General features: G+C 32.5%; 2 protein-coding genes across 2 annotated transcripts; one reads left to right on the top strand and one right to left on the bottom strand.

The window, feature by feature from the left end:
• The first annotated feature begins 12,147 nt into the window (after positions 1–12,147).
• LOC21400444 lies at positions 12,148–14,890 on the top strand. Its single transcript, XM_010092341.2, has 2 exons — positions 12,148–12,861; positions 14,626–14,890. Exons 1-2 carry the CDS (start codon positions 12,477–12,479, stop codon positions 14,640–14,642), a joined length of 402 nt encoding a protein of 133 aa, XP_010090643.2. The 5' UTR covers positions 12,148–12,476; the 3' UTR covers positions 14,643–14,890.
• A 2,247-nt stretch (positions 14,891–17,137) lies between these two features.
• On the bottom strand, positions 17,138–17,902 carry LOC21400442. The gene is made up of 2 exons (XM_024161871.1): positions 17,829–17,902; positions 17,138–17,704 (listed from the first exon to the last, which is right to left on the bottom strand). The coding sequence occupies exon 2, from the start codon at positions 17,663–17,665 to the stop codon at positions 17,456–17,458; it is 210 nt and encodes a 69-aa protein (XP_024017639.1). The 5' UTR covers positions 17,666–17,704; positions 17,829–17,902; the 3' UTR covers positions 17,138–17,455.
• Between the last annotated feature and the right edge of the window lie 4,285 nt (positions 17,903–22,187).

Raw genomic sequence — 22,187 nt, 5'->3', positions numbered from 1 at the left:
GACCATACAGAGCTTCAAACGGTGCCATTCCAATACTGGCCTGATAGCTGTTGTTATAAGCAAACTCAGCTAGATGCAGGTATTTCTTCCAGTTCCCGCCAAATTCCAGAATACAAGCACGAAGCATATCCTCCAGAATCTAAATTACCCTTTCAGATTGCCCATCAGTCTGAGGATGAAATGCTGTGCTGAAATTCAAGTCTGTTCCCATGGCTTCCTGGAAACTCCTCCAATACCTTGCATTAAAACGCGTGTCACGATCAGACGTGATAGACAATGGCACTCCGTGTAGCCTCACGATGTGCTCCAGTTACAATTCTGACAGAATCTTTCGAGAATACGTTGCACGGAACGGTACGAAGTGCGCAGACTTCGTCAACCTGTCCACAACCACCCAGATGGCATCGTGCTTCAGCTCGGTTCTCGGTAGCCCCATCAGAAAGTCCATAGTGATGTGCTCCCATTTCCATCCAGGGACAGTAAGAGGTTGTAACTCTCCTGCTGGCTTCCGATGCTCAGCTTTAATCCGGAGGCAAGTCACACATTCCGAGACATACTCACGAACGTCCCTTTTCATGCCTCTCCACCAGTACTGTCTTCTCAGGTCCTGGTACATCTTTGTACTTTCCGGATGTATGGCATATCTCGATTTGTGTGCCTCTTGTAGAATCGTCTTCTTTACCTCACCCGCCTTAGGAACAGCAAGGGGGTTGCAGAAATACAAGGCTCCATCCTCTCGGATTCTCCAATCCTCGAATTGCTCTCCATTCTGGATTCGAATCCAAATTCCTTGGAGGTGTGGATCCTGCCATTGATTCTGCTTAACCTGTTGCACAATATCTGGTGTAGAGATCAGATTGTACACCATAGTCTGGTTATGATCTTCGTAGAACTGAAGACCATACTCACTCACCACTTCAATCCTTTTTCAATCTTCCAAAGCTAATGACGCCAGAGTCCCCATCGTCTTCCTACTAAGGGCATCAGCCACCACATTAGCTTTAAAAGAGCAGTCCAGAAATGCGCCCATACACACTTCTGGGTTAAAATAAATTACTGAGAATAATTTAAATACCTTGGAACTATTTAAACTCACACATGTCAGAAACATTTATTAATTAAACTCAATTAATAATCTAGATTAGGCACACTAATAATCTCAATTACCTTAATTAATCTCAATTAATTCTTCAGGGTGTTACACATATGGAGACCTTTTACACCAATGACCACTGAGGGACATCGTTATTTTTTAACAATTGTAAATGATTGTACACGTTTTACTTGGGTGTATTTGATCCGTGCCAAATCAGATGTCAGAAGTGTTTTTTCAGAATTTTTTACCTTGATTCAAAACCAATTTAATGTGGCCATAAAATCGTTTAGGTCTGATAATGCCAAGGAGCTGTCATTTCCTGAGCTTTTCTGTAAAAATGGGATCATTCCCTACCATTCTTGCACCGACACCCCCTAGCAAAATTTCATTGTTGAGAGAAAACACCAACACATCCTAAATGTTGCTAGAGCCCTTCACTTCCAATCACACATACCTCTAGACTATTGGGGAGAGTGTATACTCACAACAGTTTACCTCATAAACCGAACTCCCTCACCTCTTTTATCCAATAAAACTCCTTTTGAACTTCTTTGGAAGAAGAAACCATCATACTCCCATCATAAGGCTTTTGGTTGCTTATGTTATGGTTCCACACTTCCTAGACATCGTAATAAGTTTTCTCCACGAGCCATAGAATCTGTTTTTCTTGGTTACCCCCCTGGGTACAAAGGATACAAACTCCTTGATCTTGCCTCTAACTCCATTTACATTTCTCAGGATGTTGTTTTTCATGAAACAATATTTCCCTTCAAAACAGAAAGCATTCCAGACTCCTCCATAGATTTCTTCTCTGACCGGGTGTTGCCTTGTGCTTGTGATGCTGAGCCTTCCACTCCCGTGTCAGGAACTCTACCTGATTTCACTCATCATTCATCCACACGCCCAACTCATCAAGTCAAACCTCCTTCCTATCTTCGAGACTACCATTGTTCCAATGTCTCTCATCTTTCCCCATCCACAGCCCACCCCCTCTCTTATGTGTTAAGCTATGACAAGTTGTCCCATGATCATAAAGCCTTTGTCCATGCCATCTCCACACACTTCGAACCATCCAGTTTTTCACAGGCTGTTGCAGTCCCCAAATGGAAAAAGGCAATGGTTGCCGAGCTTGAAGCTCTAGAGCAGAATGGCACGTGGTCTGTGACCACTCTTCCGCCTAGGAAACACCCAATTGGCTGTAAATGGGTGTACAAACTCAAGCACAGAGCATATGGCACTTTAGAACGTTACAAAGCCCGTCTTGTCGCCAAAGGATACACGCAACAAGAAGGTATTGACTATCTCGATACTTTTGCTCATGTTGCTAAAATGGTGACAATCAAAGTTCTTCTTGCTCTTGCTGCCATCCATGGCTGGTCCCTCACACAGCTTGATGTCAATAATGTTTTCCTTCACGGTGATCTCCAAGAGGAAGTTTATATGTCCCTACCTCATGGCTATCACCGTGAAGGGGAGCCTTTGCCACCAAATCATGTCTGCCGATTACATAAGTCTCTCTATGGACTTAAACAAGCCTCTCGCCAATGGTTCTCTAAGTTCTCAAGTGCATTACTTGAGCAAGGGTTCAAACAAGTAGCAGCAGATAATTCTTTGTTTATTAAAAAGAATGGAGTTTCTTTCATTGCTCTGTTAGTTTATGTAGATGATATTGTTATTGCCACTAACAATGAGAAACTGGTGGAGGATTTCAAGTTTTTCCTTGACAGCCGCTTCAAGCTCAAAGACTTAGGAAGGTTGAAGTATTTTCTGGGCATAGAAGTGGCGAGATCAAATACAGGTATCTCCTTAAGCCAGAGACACTATGCCTTGCAGCTCATTTCGGACACAGGCTACCTCGGATGCAAAACGAGGAAGACACCCATGGATCCCAACGTTAAACTTTCCCAAGATGAGGGAGAATTGCTTGATGATCCGGCACAATACAGAAAGATTATTGGGAAACTTTTATATCTCACAATAACCATACCATATTTATCATATTCTGTTAACAAGTTGAGCCAGTTTCTTGCAAAATCGAGAGCACCTCACCTTAAGGCTGTGCAGGCAGTGCTCTAATATGTTAAAGCAACAGTTGGCCAGGGGATTCTTTTTCTTTCCACCTCTTCAACTCACTTGAGGGGTGTTGCTGATTCGGATTGGGCTTCTTGTCCGGACAGTAGGAGGTCCATTAGTGGATTCTGCATTTTTCTTGGAGACTCACTGGTTTCTTGGAAATCCAAGAAACAACATACAGTTGCTAGGTCTACAGCTGAGGCGGAGTACAGGTCGATGGCCAATGCAACATGTGAACTTATGTGGTTGCTTTCCTTGCTGAGGGACCTTGGAGTTGGTCATTCAAGGCCTGCGGTTTTGTATTGTGATAATGAGGCTGCCCTTCATATAGCAACCAACCCTGTTTTTCACGAAAGAACCAAACATATAGAGATTGACTGCCATCTTGTTCGTGAGAAAATTCTAAACGGAAGCTTGAAGACTCTGCATGTAGCTTCTCAACATCAAATTGCAGACATAATGACGAAGCCACTTTTTCCATCACAGTTTGCTTCTCTTCTTGGCAAGATGGGAATTCTGAACATTCATTCTCCATCTTGAGAGTGAGTATTAAGAGTTTTGGGTTGAGACTGTAAATAAGTGATAGTTAGTTATTGATTTTGTAAATAAGTTTAAGTAGGTAGCTAGGTTCTTATTTTGTTTTTTTTGCTGCTGAGCTGGAGGTTTGTTGCAACAAACCTCAGTCCCCTTCGTTTCCAGTGTATAAGGACCACCTCTCGAGTTTTTCCATTTTCAAGCTATACAGAAATGCTTCATTCTGCAGATTTCTTTCTGCCCTTTTCTTTTTTAGACGACCAAAAGTGTACAGGAGCGCTAAACTTCTACTCTTTTGTAATATTGTGAAATATTAATACAAGTTAAATTGAGTTGATGTTCAGAGTGTTAAAAATAAGGAGAAAGGGACGAAACAGTAAAAAGTATGATATTAAATTGATATTATAGTGTGGGAAAGAGGAAGGATAGTAGGCTGTCCTGACGAAAATTACACACTTAATTCAACATTTTGTAAAATTTAAATTCCTCCGACATCATCTTTTCTTTTTTAAAGAAGTATATATTAATAGCAGTTTAATTGATTATAGAAATACATAAAACATTTTAAATTATTAGATAACAAAGTAATAAATAAATAAAGGAGTTGAAACTTTAAAAAAAAAAGTAAAACATCTAAAAACTTATTGTTTTGAACCACCGTAGAATGAACATACATTATGAAATAACAAATAAAAAATGAAAGATTTAATACTATGAAAGTAAAAAAAATAAATAAATCACCTAGAACTCATTATTATGAAATAACAAATAAAAAATGAAAGATTTAATACTATGAAAGTAAAAAAATAAATAAATCACCTAGAACTCATTATTTTGAATTACTATAGGATCAACAACAATTAAATATCTACTCTTTTATGTACTTATCAGGATTTAACACATATGGAAAATAAAAGAAAGAAATAGAAAAATTAAAAAAAAATAAAGCACCAAAAAGGTTATGGATACAAAAGAAAAAAAGAAAAAAAAATTAAAAGAAAAGATAAAAGAAGCAAAGAAAAGAGAGAGAGGAAGAAAAAAAGAAGCATCAAAATGGTGCGTAAATAACTACAAAAAATGAATAATATAATTTTCACTCACTCTTTTATATATTTAACATTTACTATTTGGATAAGATATGATTTAACATTAAAATTACTATAAAAAAGCGGAAAAAAGATAACATATAAAGCTCCATAATCTACATTATTTAACATATGATGGTCCATAATCTACATTATTTATTAACACATTATTTTTTTATTTCAAGTATTTGAAAAGAAAAAAATGTTGAAAAAATTAAAGAACCAAATCCATTTTCCAAAAAAAAAAATGCCAAAACAACTCGTTTTAGCCAATTAAAAAAAGGAATAGTAGAGTCATGATGGTTCTTTTCTATATGTACAATAGTACTGATCGCGAAAGCAGAGAAAAATAAATAAATAATAGCTTATTTTTAGAAATTTATGTTAATTTATAAGAATAACTTTTAAGATAACAATATTTTAGAATAATACCGGAAAGAAATATGTAAGCAGGATAATATTTGGGAAAAAATTATTTAGGTAAATGATAGGAAAAAAGTTAAAAAGAAGGCAGTACGAAAAGTATAAAATTTTGGAGAAAAGGAAAAAAGAGAACATAAAAAGTAAAAAAAGTAATAAAAAAAAACCATCAAAAGCAAAAATAAAAAATAAAAATCCAAAACTTGCGTTTTGGACGACGAAATGCACAGTAAAGCAAAACATCCACTCTTTTATATTATAGTGATAGTGATATACCAGATCTAGCTAGCGGTTATGAACTTAAGATATAGAGGTTATACATGTTGCGTGTGAATGAAGAAAAGTCATGCATGCATTGCTAAGTACTATAGTGCTTCATACATGCATACATACATATATATACACATATATATACTTGTTATATTTATGACTTTTTTTTTTTTGCTTCTCTCTTCATGTATCATGCATTGCCTAACTACTTTTTGTATTTAAAAAACAAGTACACTTCTCTCCAAACTATTCATTTATGAAGGTGTGTGGGGAAGAATTTAAGCATGATTTGTTGACCAACGTGTGCTTAAAGTCCGCACCAAAACGCTACCGTCTAAACTTTGTTATAAAATTTGTTGGATTTGGTGTGTATATATATATATCATATATGTATGGCTTTCACGTTTAAACGTGATCAAACAGAAGACCAAAATAAGAGATATCATTTAACCACACTCACAAGCCAATACCCGAATTATTTTCTTGTCTTTGTCAGTTTCAACGTTAGCTTTGTCTCTTTTCCTTTCCTTTTCTTCCTTTCTTTTTCTTTATGGTAGCAAATATCTCTTCGTCATTATGAGGAAAAAAAAAAAAAAAAAAACATTGTCACCTTTAATTGAATATTGAGCTGTAGCTTTACAAATGAAAGTATAACATTACCATGCCGTTTCAAAAGAAATAAAAAAAAATGTAAAATGTTATGTGTAAACAATGTATCATTAATCATATTAAAAATTGATTGATATCTTTTTTTTTTTTTGAGATCTATAGGCATATTATTAAATCTTTTACATGATAATGTTTCTTAGAATTACTAGCACTATTAGTCCTTGAATTATGAGTATTTTATCATTTTAGATCTTAACTTTTAATTTTGACATGTTAATCCTCAAACTATGATTTTTTTTTTAACTATTTTAGTCCCTAGCATTAAAATTGACGAATGAGTACTAAAATTTCTAAAACATAATTACATTTCAATAACACTGATTGAAATTAAATTAAATAGCTACATGATATATAATTTTTTTTTAGTTATTAATGGTTTCTAACAATGTAAGAAATATTTTACATTTAATATAAATATTTATGTAAAAATTTTGGTTCGTACTGTATGACTAGGACGTGATCATATGGGAATTTCACAAAATTCTTCATCAATTTTAATATAAGGAATCAAAACGATAAAAAACAAAAGTTGGGGGATTAATTTACTAAAATTAGAAATTCAGAGATTAAAGTCGCATGATGCTAATAATTTAAGGATTAACAATATAAATAGCCTATTTTTTAGCCTATATTACGTACTAATAATTTGTTTTTGTGTTTGTAAATCTAAAATTTTTTAGAAATATATTTGTTGATTATGGAAAATTTGGTGATATATCACAATTTTTATGTTTTCATGATGTATTCCACAATTTGTTTATGGTTTGAATTTGCACCATATTTTTTATGATATAGATCCAAAACTCTTGTACTCGTAGTATATATTGAAAAGTAGGATTTTCTGTTGTTGCATTTCTCAAAATTTCTCTTTTTCATAATTAATTGTAAAATTTAAACTAAATGCTCGTTTGGGATAGCTTTGGCTTCTACTTTTAAGCAGTGAAAGAAGAAAAACATTAGTTAGAGCTTTTAAATTAGTATTCAAATAGTTTATAAAAAAGAGCTTTTAAATATATATAATTAAATAAGTCAAAAGCTCTTATTCTAATAAAAAGTAATGCAATATAAGGTATAGATAGAAGTTGTAAATCATCATTCTTAAATAAAAGGTAAACATGGTAAATAAAAAAACTTTTAAAGAACTGATAAAAATATAATTTAAAATGTCCGTCTAAACAAACTCAAAAATAATTTTTAAATTAAATAAATTAAGATCTCATTTACTTCGCAGATTTGAATTTTTAATTCAAGTTGAGATGTGACATTTTTTGAGAGCTTTTTACTGTAGTAGAAAAAATTAAATATGACATTTTTTAAGAACTTTTTATTATAAAAATTTAAAACTGAAAACTCGAATCGATGAAAAAAATGAGACCTAAGAAAGATTTTTTTAAGGCAATACAAACAGGTTTGAAATCGGTTTGCAGCTGGCTCATGACATTGAATTAATTATGGGTTTAGTGGGTCAGCAGTTTGTTTGTTGGTAGATCAACCTTGCAATAGGCCTGCCGGGTCCTTTTTCGAAAGGGAACATGGAGTCAAAATCATTGGTACTATGGTATAGTTTTTTTTTTTTTTGAAAAAAAAAATGAAAAAAATAGTCAAATCGTTGTGTATACTTGTGAAGGAAACAGATCTCACAACCACGATACATCGTCTCTAGAACCGAGAAACCGATCAGATATGGATTTTGATGAGCAAAATATTTAAACAATTGGGAAGATCAAAAAATTTTGAGCATAACAAAGGGAACAAAATTCGAAACAAGTCTACGTTTTTTTTAGTAAATGACGAAGTTATTAGACCCAGTTAATATATTCTCAATATGATTTATTAGAATAATAAATAAATAAAAGCTCCTCAAGCAAAAGATCCAACAAAAAGCAGAGAAACAAGTACTCAAAAAGATAAAAGCTGGTTTTGTCAAAAAAAGAAGAAGATAAAAGCTGGTTATGTAGCTTCAAAAGCGAGCTAGAAGGTTTGTGGAATAGATCACAAATTTAAGACTTTATTGAAACCTTCCGAGTTGTTAAAGAGAAAAACAAGAAAAAAAAAAAAAACAATACTAATTCAATTTCACCCAGAAAAAAAGGGAAAGAAAACAATACTCTTTTGATATTACGTGGGATATGTGTTTTTCTTCCTCAGTTTCTTTTCTTTTGGGTTGATATGTTTAGTATGATGGATAGAAAAGAGAAAAAAATGAGAAGTAAAATGAGAGAAAAGGGATTTTTTTTTTTTGGCTCAAAAATAGAAGAATGGGGATTTTTTTTCGTGTTGTTTGGTATAAGAGAAAGAAAATAAGAAAATATTAAATTTAGTGCATTTATAATAATACCCCGATAAAAATATGAGGAATGATTATGGTTAAAATAGTTATTTTACGTCTCATTTGTTTGTCAAATTTTTTCTTTCTTTTTTTCTTTGTAAAGTTGGAAAGATTAAAGGGTGGGTCACGTGGATTTTCATCTTGTTTCCTTTCTCATTCTTTCTACCAAACAATTTAAAATTTTATTTTTCTCTCTAAAATCTTTCCTCTAATTAATTTCTGATCTCTCTCTTTTCAAGTCTGCCAAACACACTGTGAACCGTAAGAGATTTTAACTTTGAATGTAAATTAAGTTAATTAGGAGCTAGGTTGTTGTTCTATAAAAGTAATGATCATATGACTTTCTAGTGCAATATTAATCCTTATAGTGAAGTACCATTATATTACTTTCCATGCCTCTCTTTCTTGGTCTGAACTCCGAAAATGTTTGCCGCCTGCAGTCTATTCCCTTTAATCTGTACGTAATTTCTGAAATTACTTGATGATGACATTAATATTTAGACCTAACCTTCATTAACTAAATAGGTTGTGTTTTTATTTCTAGCAATCCCTTGAGTATGGTGGAGCCACGCTCCCACAGAAGAAGGTGGGCAGCCGTCTCGCTTATTGAACTCTTTTTTTTTTTCTTAAATTGTATATATAAAACTTTATAAATTTTGTATTTTCTCCTCATAAAATTTTACATCTCTTTATTTACCCCCACTTTATTAGTCTAGTTCTGCCCCCGTCTCTTAATTATTTATTTATTCTCGTTTATTTTGTTGATTTAAATTTTTAATTTGAATTTATATGTGACTTTATGTGAAAATTTTTTATTATAATAAAAAAATTAGATGTGATTGTTTCTGAGAGTTTTTTATTATAAAAAAATTTAAATTTTAAACTCAAATCGATTAAATAAACAGGGCTACTAACCTTCGTAAATAATTAAAGAGGTTAGTACGTTGTATATGTTTGTAAGAGGTCACTTAAAAGGGACTTTCGGAAAGAGACCATTTAAGAGAGAAATTCAATTCTATTTTATTGAAATTAGACAGCAAAATCTCCCCTAAAAAAAAATAAAATAGAATGAGAAACAAAAAGAAGATGCCAAGTCCCACACTTTTTTTATTCGTACGAGACCAATCCGTTGCTTCCTTCAATTATTTCTTCTCTTATCTTTTTTGTTTATTTATATAAATATGTATAATCGGAAAAAGTTTTTAAAAGTTTGTATGATAAGAATAATGATCATGAAAGACATTACTGAATTATTTGTTCTTTTCTGTCGAACCGTACTGAATTATTTGGAACTAGAAAGATTACCAACTCCTTCAAAAAAAGAAAATAAAATATTAGGAAAAAAATTCAATCGTCATATTTATATTAACTATGATTAAAAATTAAATTAAATTAAAAATATATATAAATATGACGATTAATAAACAAAAAATTCAAAAAAAAAAAGAAAAAAAATTACTAACTCTTCCTCCGAATTCTTCCTTCCTTCAATGCTTGCGTGCGTGGAATTCACGTCACCTACCTAACTGTTCTTGTGATCTTCTAAATAATGGCATAACGCCCAAATATAGAAACAAATTATCTTTAAATAATTTTTGGACTTGCAATTCAAATCCTCGTAAATTATTGCATAATTTTTATGTATTCTTTTTATAATTTAAGTCATAATTTAAATTTTTTCATATAAGAGAAAAATTATAATAAAAAAATTTAATTTTAGTTTTTTTATTAAAAAACACTATAATAAAAGAATTTAAATTATGATTTGAGTCGTGGAATAACTTATAAAATTCAACATATTAGACCGCATGTTAGAGATACGTAATAAATGTATTATGCATCTTACCTCCATCATATCAAATATTGTTACTTTCATTTTATATAGGTGTATTTTGAGTTTATATTAAAAAAAAGTAAACATTGTATTTTGATGTTCTCAAATTATATCTTTAATTTTCAAAGTTTATAAAAGGAATAAATTTATGAGAGGTTTTTGAATTCTTTTCTCTCTTTAAAATTAATCCTTATACTTAATATTGTCTCGTAAATAGTTCCTAAATTAAGAAACTGTATTATAAATAGTCCATCTATTAAGTTTTTAAATGAAAACCGTTAAATTGGATGAAAGTGTATGGTTATTATGATATTTTATAAGGTTAATAATGCCTTTTATACTCGTTTGTACTATTTAAAGGTCCTTGAGTATTTTTCTCTCTAAAATTAGTCCTTAATTTTTTTTTTTTCTAAAATCAATCCTTAAGTTTTTTTCTCTATAAACATATAGAAATTCCCTCAAATGGAATATCAATTTCAAAACAAAAATATAGCACCTTATATGGGTTACCAACCATGATATTATTTGTAATATACCCAAAAATATCAAATAAAAAAGACAGCTACAATCTGTTTATTTAGGAAAAAAAAAATAACAAAATCAAAAAATCAAAAGAAATCAATTGATCCACATGCACAACACCATAGAAAACTCTAAAATTTAACCATTGACATCAAGAAATGATAAAACCTTGTAGAGAAACTTGGGATTTTACTCCTCAAATAATAATAAAAAAAGCTAGAATTTTTAATTGAATCACGCTTGATCAACAAAAATAATTACGCTTACTAACAACGTTCATGTCCAGACCCTTTCTTATTTTTTGTAGTTTTACTCCGAGCAACGTAATAGAATCAAAACTTTGATCATGCGATAGAATCAAACTAGGATGAAAGAAATTTTAGGTGGGCTTGATTTTAATTTAGAAAAAGTTGTGGTTGAAGGGAATTTTATTAGGTTTAGGTAATATTATGGAAATAACCATCGTGTACATAGCACGTGATGTTTTTTATCCAAATAGTTGACGGATTCTAACAGAGGGATTAATTCTAAAGAAAGAAAAAAATTCAACAACCTCTCATGAATTTATTCCTTTATAAAAGCCTCAAATAAAAATTAACTATTATTTTAATATATTTATTTACGTGGTGTAATATGTATGACTAGTTACATACTATTTAAAACACCACAAATAACAAAAAAAAATATAAATTCAAAATATTATTTCCCATTATTTAGAGCTTTTTTTTTTGTTGCTCAAGGATGTACAGCTTAAATTAGGAGCAAATATTATCCCCGTTTATTTTACTGATTCAAATTTTGTTACAGTAAAAAAATTTTATAAATAATTACATTTAATTTTTTTACTACAATAAAAAACTCTCATATAAAATTTTATTTTAACTCAAATTAAAAATTTAAATCAGTAAATCAGGGCATTGTTCCTAGAAAATGCCTTTTAACTCAGCCAGAAATTAGTTTAGAAGAGACGTTCATTCCAAGATTATTCTCTTATCTCAATTCGGATATAATTTAGATTCTGCACGGCTCTACGCGCTTCTCCAAACGCGCGTAAAGACATCACAAAATAGTTTACTAAAATTATGAGGCGGTCGTTTGTTCGCCAGAGAGAACTTGAAAGAAGATAAGGGACCACGTCATATGGTCCCACATTATCACCACCACAGAATTTCATATCCACTCCAATCCACATTGAATGTTCCGCACGCGCCACTGCTTCTCTGTGGGCCCATCTCCTGACGCTTTTTATCTCACCTTTTGTTTTCTTTGATCGATATATAACTTAACTTTTCTCTCAATCCAACGCCAAAAAAGAAGACGTCCTTGAAAAGCAAAAGGAAAACACAGATAATTACACCGCCGCTTCCTTTTTTTCTTCTGAGGATCTGGACAAGTATTCCCGAGAAACAAACAAAAGCTCTGCCAATTAGAACTCTCCACTTCTATCTCTGTATCTGAATAACAAGGAAAGAAACCCTTTCCAATCAAGCGAACGCCAGTTGGATAGAGTTTTTGGAGTTCTATTCTATCCATTTGCCTCGATTTTAGAAAAAACGCAGAAAATTTTCTAGATATTTTTTGCTTCTCCGTACAGGATTTTTCATTTTATCGGGAAGAAAAAAAAGGAAGGAAAAGGAAAGAGAGATGATGAGAAGGCAGCAAGATCAGCAGTCCGGGGTTTTATACGAGCTCTCGTCTCTAGTTCTCAACATCCTTCGATCGCCTCCGTCTCCGATCCCGTTCTCCGATCACTCTCTACCGGCACCGGCGCCGGCGTCGGTGCAGTCGTCGAGGCGTTCGTTGCAGCAGATCTCGCCGGCGGGATTCGCTTCGCTGCTGCTAGGGATTTCGCTGGCGCTGATGCTGTGTGGATCGGTGACTTTCTTCATCGGATTCATACTGATGCCGTGGGTTCTCGGATTGGTGATGGTGTTCTATGTGGCCGGAATCGTTTCGAGTCTCTCCATGTTGGGACGCTCGCTTCTTTGTTACGCCACGGCTCCTTCCACGCAGCGAAAGGAAATTCCCGGTACGGTTGATCGTTTGACTTTTTTCGTTTTGGCTGGATAGTTGATCGTTTGACTTTGAAAGCTTGAGTTTTTATATCTTTCTTCTTTTTGTCTTCTGCTAATCATGATTTGTGTTTCTTTGACACGAACTAGGAATGAAATGATTTTTGTGGTGCTAAATAATTTTTCTTTTCTTTTGTTTTGCTTAGAAATTAGTAAAGAAGAAAAAACTTCCTCTTTTGGAAAAAAAAAATTCCTTTAGTTTTTGGTATCTTAAACTGATTATGGATTGGCTTTCCTCCATATTTATTTGCAATATTTGTCTGTTTATTCCTTTTCAATTCCATATTTCTCTGTTTACAAAGTTATCTGTATCTCTGGGTTCAAAAAAATCCCTGCTTGTCCTAAGCGCTAAACGAGTTTTTCTTCATCAAGAAATAAGAGTTTCAGTAATCGTGTCTTGAAAGTAAGATATAATCTTTTTAGAAGTAAATAAGTTACCAGAATTTTATCAGGTATGATCACGTGACATTCATAGTTCATACCAAGTATGATCATTCTATGTATCAGGATGTAAAGTATCTGTTGAGACGATTAAATCTCATTCTTTCTCCTTAAAACAAAAAAACAAAAGAAAACATTGTTTCGAGTAGAATTGAGCTTGTCTCCCCTGTTTCTATTGCATTTAGGCGAATTATGTAAAACAAAAGATGACCATGAAAAAGTATATAAATGTTTCAGGGACTAATCCTGATTGTCATACTGTCCATGAAAAAACAGAAACCGTTAGTGGAAGTAGCTCCCCAAAATATCATATAATTAGTATATAGAAATTATGGCCGGAATTGATTTTGTTTTTATTTTTTTACGTTTTTTGAGAAAATAAAAAATAAAAACGTTTTTAAAATGGCGTTTGGCGCAGATAAAAAATAAAAATAAAAATGATTTTTTAATTTAGTGTAAAATGAGAGAAATGAAAAATGACTTTTAGCCGTTTTTTATTTTTTATTTTTGTTTTCTCCTCTCTTGAGCTGAGAGAGAGAGAATGATAGACATTAATGAGTTTTTTTACACTAAAAATAATTTCTTGATAAAACTATTAAACGCATTTTAAAATAATTTCGGTCTGAGATTGAAAATGTTTTCATTTTTACTTTCATATAAAAAATAAAATTATTTTAAAATGAGTTTCAAACACGCCTTATATGTTTGATTATTTGGTCATAATTGTTCCAACAAGTGGGCTGAGAGGCGAATATAGCATGACTCGGTACTCTAACGCTGCTTGTATGTGGAAGAGCTCAACTAAGTTGAGTGTCAAGAATTTAATGCTAGGCTTGCGAAACAATCTTAGATTTCGTTTATTTCATTAATTCGAGTTTAGAATTCGAGTTTTATTACAGTAAAAAACTCTTAGAAACAGTCATTTTTAACTTTTTTATTACAGTAAAAAGCTCTCACATAAAGTCACATCTCAATTCAAATTAAAAATTTAAATTAACGAACTAAACGGGTTCTTATGCTTAATAACTTAAGTGATCAAGTACAAAGCCGTTGAATAAGGTACGTTTATCTGCCCTGGAAAAAAAAAAAAAAAAGGTAAAAAAAGGACTAAATGTCAATTAAAACAAAAAAGAAAAGTTTTGGCAACCTCTCCCTTTGTTGATCAGTCGCATTTCCCCATAATAGAGACTTCTAGTCTGCAGAGTTTTCTGTTATATCTTGCTTTTTTGCCCTATTTTGAAGATGCTCATCGACTCTTCTGTTGATCTTTTTGAGTGCAGCATGGAAAGTTTTGTAAAGACAAGGACGAGGGTGAGTCAGAGAGAGTTGAATTGAGCTTTGTGGGGAGTGGATGAAGCAGCACAATATTTTGTTGTGATTGGTTCTGCGTCTAGAATATATGCCAAACTGAAGTTATAGGATCTTCTTCACAATATATTTTCATGCAGGAGAACTGTGCATAATCGTCTTATCAACTTTTACTGATATGTGGATATGGCTTCTGTTGTTTAAGTTGAAATAGCGAAATCAATGACGGTTTTCTAATTACTTCCAACCATTGAATTACTTTGCTCAATCTGTAAATTTTTGCTTTAAGGCATCATTGTTGAGATGAAGTGAAAATGCGACATCCATTTCTAAAATAACAATCCTTGAACAGGGAAGGCGACAGATCGACATGCTAGTATACACCTCGTTTCGGGGTTTTATTTTCATGGGTTTTGAGTATTTAATTTTTTTTTTTTAAATGCCGTTGTAAAAAATTAAGTTGTGATTTAGAGACTTTTATCTACTTTTATCTGTTGGGATTTATTAAAACTAAAAGGTTGAATTCTAGCTATTATTAATGAAGGTTGTAGGCTTTTTGTGGGGCAGGAATGGGAGTAACAGATGGCCCTGAATCTTTTGTCTGTGATCAGACTCGGTGGGCACTGGGCAGTTCCAATGCCAATGGCTGCTGAGTTAGGTTGGATAAAGATGCGTTTGAATTGGACCATTCTCGAGAAATATCAAGTGGTCACTTGTCGTTTCTACCAATTTCTATTGCATTTTCCTTGACTTTTGTGTGTAGCTGAAGATGGTCATCATTATGAACCCCAAGTTGTGATAGGTGGATGCATACTGGAGGTTGACCTTCACTGTAAACGAAGTTGGTTAGAAGAGATCTGTCCATTTCATAATTGCACCGGTTCTGATTCTTGGGGGTTTTGCCCTTTTCAATCATTCTCTAATTGATTAGCCAAACAAAAAACAAAACATTCTTTCTCTAATTATCTTCTGTTGGGGATAAGGGCCCCTCGGCCCCTTCTCTTGACCAATGATCGGCACTGATCTTATTCTTACAATTTCCCGTTAACTCGTCCGACCAGAAAAGAATAATCCTCATGGTAAAGAGATGTTAGAGAAAATGCAGTGAATTTTAAAAGTGTATAATTTATTATTATTATTGTTATTACTATTATTGTTTTTATTTATCTTATGAATTATTACAGTGATTTAAAGTTGACGTAACTCTCACGTAATTGAAGTGGGAGATTTTTAACCTATTTTGAAAATATCTCTCATAAATTTTTGTGATCCACTTCGAAAATCGGACTGTACCTAAATCCCATTCATTTAAAGTGAGTATTTATAAACAAATTGATCCCGCGTTTTTCAAGCAAAAACAGTTTGATTCAGTATGAAACTGTAATCCTCAAAACCTTTTTAGTTGCGTCCCTGTTATCTTTTGTTTATCCCGTTAGGTTTTCCTTTGAAGTACATAAACTACGAGGCAAATGGTATTCTCAAATACACATCCCGAATCTGCTTTGCCTATTGGGCCTTCATTTGATATACATAAAACTATTAGGCTTTCAGCTTACTGCATGCTAAAATACACATTTAAGTTAGGTAGAGGAGTAGGAAAACGACAGCTTTGTATATATTTTTCAACGATGCCTTTATTTCGAGCCAAACCATTTACTTTGCATTTTTCTACAATCTTGTGTACTATTTTATATTAGGATTTCACTTTTGTGACACTTGAAACTCTTTGATGACCGCACGTAGTATGGATGCCGTGTCGAAACTCCAAGCGTCACACGGTAGAGGAAATGCTCCAATAATAATATGACATCAAACCGCCATGTGTTTCAAAAATGGAGATAGAGGACGTATTCTTTTTTCTTTCTTTACATTAATTATAATATAAACAATAATTGTTCTTTCAATTACTGTAATAGAGCTTCACCAGCAACATAGTTAAAAGACCTCATTTTGCATTCAAACCTACCATTTATTAAGTTTAGTAGACGTTTAATTCATAAATTTAAAATTATAATTTAAAATTATTTTTGTTTTATGTGTATTTTTTTTAAAAAAATATAATAAAAAAAAATCATGAATCATAGTTTAAAATTAGAGACGAAACCGAAGTGATTTAGAAAGATTCTTCTTTATCGATGGTGATCGGTCATGGTATCCATAGCGTTGCTTCTTTTTCGGCCAAATCCTAATTTCGTTTTGCTTCTCCCGGTCGTCGAGCCTGATCGACTCGACTCTTTTCCCTGCCCCCCGGCCTCTCACTTCGTTTCGTTCTTCTTCTGTATCGTCGCTTGAATGAAGACACCCGATCGGCCCGACTTTCCCAAATGCCCACCACCGGCCCTTCTCCTTTCGGGTCTGGATTTTTCGCAAACATCTCCTTAAAAACTGGAAACATCATGGAAACTGTCGAATTACTCCACACTAGCAAATAGGGTCTAAATGCTATCAATAAAATTACGTCAGGATTTCTTTAGGGGAAAACTATAACAAAATGAATAATTTACACTTGATAAGCTCAAATATGTGTCCTTTCAATTACTGTAACCCTTTTTGTGGGGGGTGGAATCAGTCATTGAAACTGGCATAACAGATAACATGATTCACTAATCATCAAATGTATCAAATAGAACCATGATGACAAACTTGACCCCTTTGCAACATCTCAGAAATTTGAAAACAACATGGCAATCATCAAATGGAAACAAGGCACACACACAAAATGAAAAAAAGAAAAAAAGAAAAAAAAAAAAAAAAAAAAAAAAAAAAAAAAGTAACAAATCTTGGCAATATATAGGAACATCATCATCCAGTGTAAATGTGAACACCAACAGCAATGAGGAGGATGGTGATGAGACCAAAAAAGATGACAGTGTGGACAAGGATGGAAAGCCCACTGGTATGCATGTTCCCAAACTCCACCACTCTGTTTCTCCCAGGGAACTGGATCAACAGCCCTGGACTCAACAGCACGAACAGCACCACCGCTATCACCACTGGGCCCCAATCCGCCATTGATCTCTCACTACTTCTGATCTCTCTCTCTCTTGAGTACTACAAACAAAATCTCTGATTATCAGAATTTCTCTGTCTAAGATTGATTAAAATGAAGCGCCAGATCATAAAGGGTATAAAAAGAGTGGTGAGATAAATATTAAAAGAAAAAAAAAAGTGTTACCGTGTTGAGGGTAGCCAAGTGAAGGAAGAAACGAATAATATGAGAAGCAGTATCAGTGTAGGAGAAGAAAGCTGATTCTTTCAAACATATATATGTATACGTGGTTATGTGTGTGTATTTATATGTATGTATATCACAGCCTTAATTTTTTGAAAAGAAAAAAATGAAGAACGTAGAAAAAAAAAGTTATTATATCCCGTTCATTTCACCGATTCTTGTTAAGAATAACGTAAAAAAGAAAAGTTATTATGTCATGTTCATTTTACCGATTCAAGTTTTGTTATAGTAAAAAACTCTAAAAAATAGTCACATCTAACTTTTTTACTACAGTAAAAAATTTTCACATAAAATTGCATCTCAACTCAAATTAAAAATTTGAATCAACAAACTACATGTGTGTCTCGATCTAAAAGCAACATATGGTGGGAGGCTTAGCGATAGTTTACATCCACTTTTAATAAGAAGTTCTCAAGTTTAAATGTTCAGCTTAAATTCAATGCATATGTAAATTAATATTAATGTAATAGCCATAATAATGTGCATGTATAAAAATATTTTTATTGATATATATGGTGTAATTTTAGACGTTTAAATTTTATCGATGTTCATTTTTTCTTTAGCTATGATGTAATATATAAATCCTTAATAATACTAATACTAAGTTGTTCAATATTAATGGAATTATTTTTGGATGATACCTTATCATGTAATATTCCTAATTATAATAACAGAGAAAGTATGTGGCATTATGGCACAGTGGGTGGCCTATGGAAGAATGACAAAATGCATGACACGTGGCAGCATCAGAAGGTGAGTTATTCGAACAAGTTACCATTTCCTTAATGGAGACGCCATTTTAATCTTCATAATTATTTGTAAATCCAGAGTCTCTTTTATTTGTTCTTTGCACAGGTCACTATGTTCCAGTGGCAGTGTTTCTTTTTTTCCTAGCAATGAAAAATATTCTAGATATCTTTCCAGCGTAAATAATGCAATTTGAAGGGGGAAAGATCTTTCGCAGTGATTAAGCAGAATTTACAGCAAAAAATAAAATGACAAAGAAAGAGATACGAATCATATGATTGTGACTAAAATGCCGTGGAATATTCTTACAGCAAACTGTAAATAGACCAAGAAATAAGAATGGTAGATTATTGTTGTTTTCTTTATACAATCATTTTATGTATTATGTTACAAAGAGAAATTTGTAGCATTTATAGTAATATTTTGCAATTCGAGACCGTATATATATAAATCTAGCGAAGATTGTTTCTTTAATTATTTTAGGATGCTTACATTTCACATTAAAGGAGACAAATACTACGAGTCTAGAATTTCTCATTTTTTTTATTAATATATATTTTTTTAGTTAAATAATTATATTAATAAAAAAGATATTAATTAACAATACGTGGACGTTTGGTTCATAAATTCAAAACTATAATTTAGAATTATTCTCATTTTATATGTGTTTTTTGTGAGAAAAAAATACTGTAAAAAACCATGAATCATGATTCAAAATCAAAGACAAATACTAGAAACAAACATTATACACTCTTAAAAAATAAATTTAGTAATTCTCTGTTTTTTTTTCTTGCTTTTTTATTACTTGATGTGGTGGAGCACAAAGGCCCAAAATCAAATCAAGAGTGTGTTGCTTTCTCAAATTCCAATAAGAAGATGATTCTGATCCAGCCCAATATATACCGTTCATTTTGGGGGTGCATCCAATTAAGGAATATATAGTCCGACCATAGGAGGTGCCCACTGCCCATATTGAAGGATCAATATCTTTTTCTTTTTTTTTTTCTTTTTTTTTTTTAATAAATGAACGTCAACATCATTTAACTACAACTGAAAATAATATGGAATATTTCCTTGTCCGATGAATTTATAAAATCTCTGACAAAGTTGTTCTTTTTCTGTGTTCTTTTTAACTTTGTAGGTAATTTTATAAGGAGTTTTTTTACGGTGTTGAATGTTCTATTGGAGCGCAAGTTTTTAAACGTTAGATTTAGTCCAAATTTAATACTGGTTTAAAGTAGAGTCGTGTCAATAAGATATGTTTTTGTTCATATCCTGTCATGAAAAACTTTGAACTGCGGTTTCTTCTTACGAACATGTTGTCTTGGTTCATTAGAAAGCCTTCTACACTTTTATGAATATTGTAAATGCACAAGAATTTTAGAAAATTAAAATCATCATATTATCCCATAATTTTTTTTTTCTTTTGTTCCTAACAAGTTATATTTTAATTTCATCATGAAGCAGAAAACTTATTATCCATATCATTTTCGTTGCTCAACATGTAACAAGAAAGTCGCTAGCTGTAGTTAATAAACCAGGACAAAAATTAAAGAAGATGCTGATTGAATAACATTTTTCATTTCTTATAGAAAATAGGATACCAATTACGCCAAAATTTGAATGAATTACGTCCACAGCTTCACCAGCTAGCTAAGCCAATGGTTTATCCATTTACGAGCTAAGCCAATGAGTGACGATTCACAAAACTTTGATGAAGAAATTACTTATTCCATCCGAGAGGCAAAGAAAATGCACTTCTATGTTCTAATTCATGTTTTTTTTTTTTTTTAAATGGAAGTCCTAATTGAATATGTTAAACAAGAAAATACGTGCTTGTAGAATTAGCCTAATGGTAATGTTGAATTCTAATTATGATATGAAATTATCATTATTTGTACTATCAATATTATCATCATAATTATTACTTATTATCAACGATGTTAATATTTAAGGGCCCGTTCACTTCGCTGATTTGAGTTTGTAATTCGAGTTGAAATGTGATTTTGTGTGAGAGCTTTTTACTGTAGCAAAAAAATTAAATGTGACTGTTTCTGAGAGCTTTTTACTGTAACAAAACTCAAATTCTAAACTCAAATCGACGAAATAAACATGACCTAAATATATATATCAATTATACTCATTGAGAATAAATAACTAAAGCTGTTAAGTCGTTAAACCGAAACAAGTGTACTATCCTTTCAACTAATTTCCCCCTCTTTTTTGCTTTTTGTTTGTGTTTTTTTAATTTGATTTGATGTGAGAACCCCATCATCGCATATATATTCTGGGGATGATCAGTAAACAAAAACCGAATCAGACGCAACAAAATAAAAGCTGGGAATTTGAATCACTCGGGGGATATTTGGTTGAAAAATTCAAACCATAATTTGAATCATGGTTCATGGTTCATTACAGTATTTTCTTTTATAAAAAATACACGTAAATTAAAAATAATTCTAATCACATAATTCTAATTTATGAACTAAACGTCTCCTTATCCAAACAATTTCTCAAATATTATTATTCCAAAACAGTTGGACAATTACAAAACGATCCCATTTGTAGTCCCCCAAAAAAAAAAAAAAAACTACTATTGCAAACATCATGAGTAGTGCTAGTAGCCTACTACAACAGTAGGAGTAGTACTACTACTACTCTTTGACCACTTTTTAATTATTCAAGAAATGTATAAATGAACCTTGATGGCAAGCAAAAAGATGCAAATGAGACCAAAGTAGAGAAGAGAGTGAATCATAATGGAAGCACCACTTGTCTGAAAGTTACCAAACTCCACACATCCATGGCGTCCTGGTAGCTGGAATAGCAGCCCGGGAGTTAGCAGCACAAACAGCACAACCGCCACAAACACTGGGCCCCAGTCCGACATAATTAATGTCACTACAGATAATATGTATATGTCAAAGTGTGAATTTGCTATGGGTGGGGTTTTGGAGTAGTAGTACTAGTAGGGGGTTGGAGATCGTCTGTTTATATACATGTATATATGTATTGTAATGTATATAGCTATGGAGGAGACTTTGGTGGGAAGGAAAGAAAGAGGAGAGAGAGAGAGAGAGAGGAGTGTGGGGCGGAGGCTTGGGAAGAGAAGTCACTTGGATTCACTCTCTGCCACATACCATTTGTATATTTGTTTCTGGCATACATTGTGGTAGATGGGGGTTTGGCATAACTTGCTGGTCATGCCACTTTCTTTCTTTTTGTTTTTTGTTTTTTTTTTGTTTTTAATGTTGTGCCAGCCCTACCACATGAAAGATGTTATATAGCAACGGCTTCTAGTCCCACCAGACACGAACTTATAGAGCTAGGACTTAGTAGTGTTGAATAATGTTACTCTCCTTACGAATAAGTTTCGTGAACGTTTAGTTTATGAATTCATAATCATGATTTAAAATTATTTTTGATTTATGTATATATTTTGTGTAAAAAAATACTGTAACGAATGATTCAAATCATGACACGACTATATCAACTAAACGATGATCGTTTTTTACTTTTAACTACCAAATTAGGATGAATGATGCTTGAACGAAT

Source organism: Morus notabilis, unplaced genomic scaffold, assembly GCF_000414095.1.
Source record: "Morus notabilis unplaced genomic scaffold, ASM41409v2 Scaffold689, whole genome shotgun sequence".
NCBI classification, from domain to species: domain Eukaryota; kingdom Viridiplantae; phylum Streptophyta; class Magnoliopsida; order Rosales; family Moraceae; genus Morus; species Morus notabilis.
The sequence above is the reverse complement of the archived record's forward strand: the minus strand, read 5'-3'. Positions and strand labels throughout refer to the sequence as shown.

What these genes read in the sequence shown, in the direction of transcription:
- LOC21400442 (XM_024161871.1), bottom strand. Translation starts at nt 17,665, where the DNA reads ATGGCGGATTGGGGCCCAGTGGTGATAGCGGTGGTGCTGTTCGTGCTG.
- LOC21400444 (XM_010092341.2), top strand. Translation starts at nt 12,477, where the DNA reads ATGATGAGAAGGCAGCAAGATCAGCAGTCCGGGGTTTTATACGAGCTC.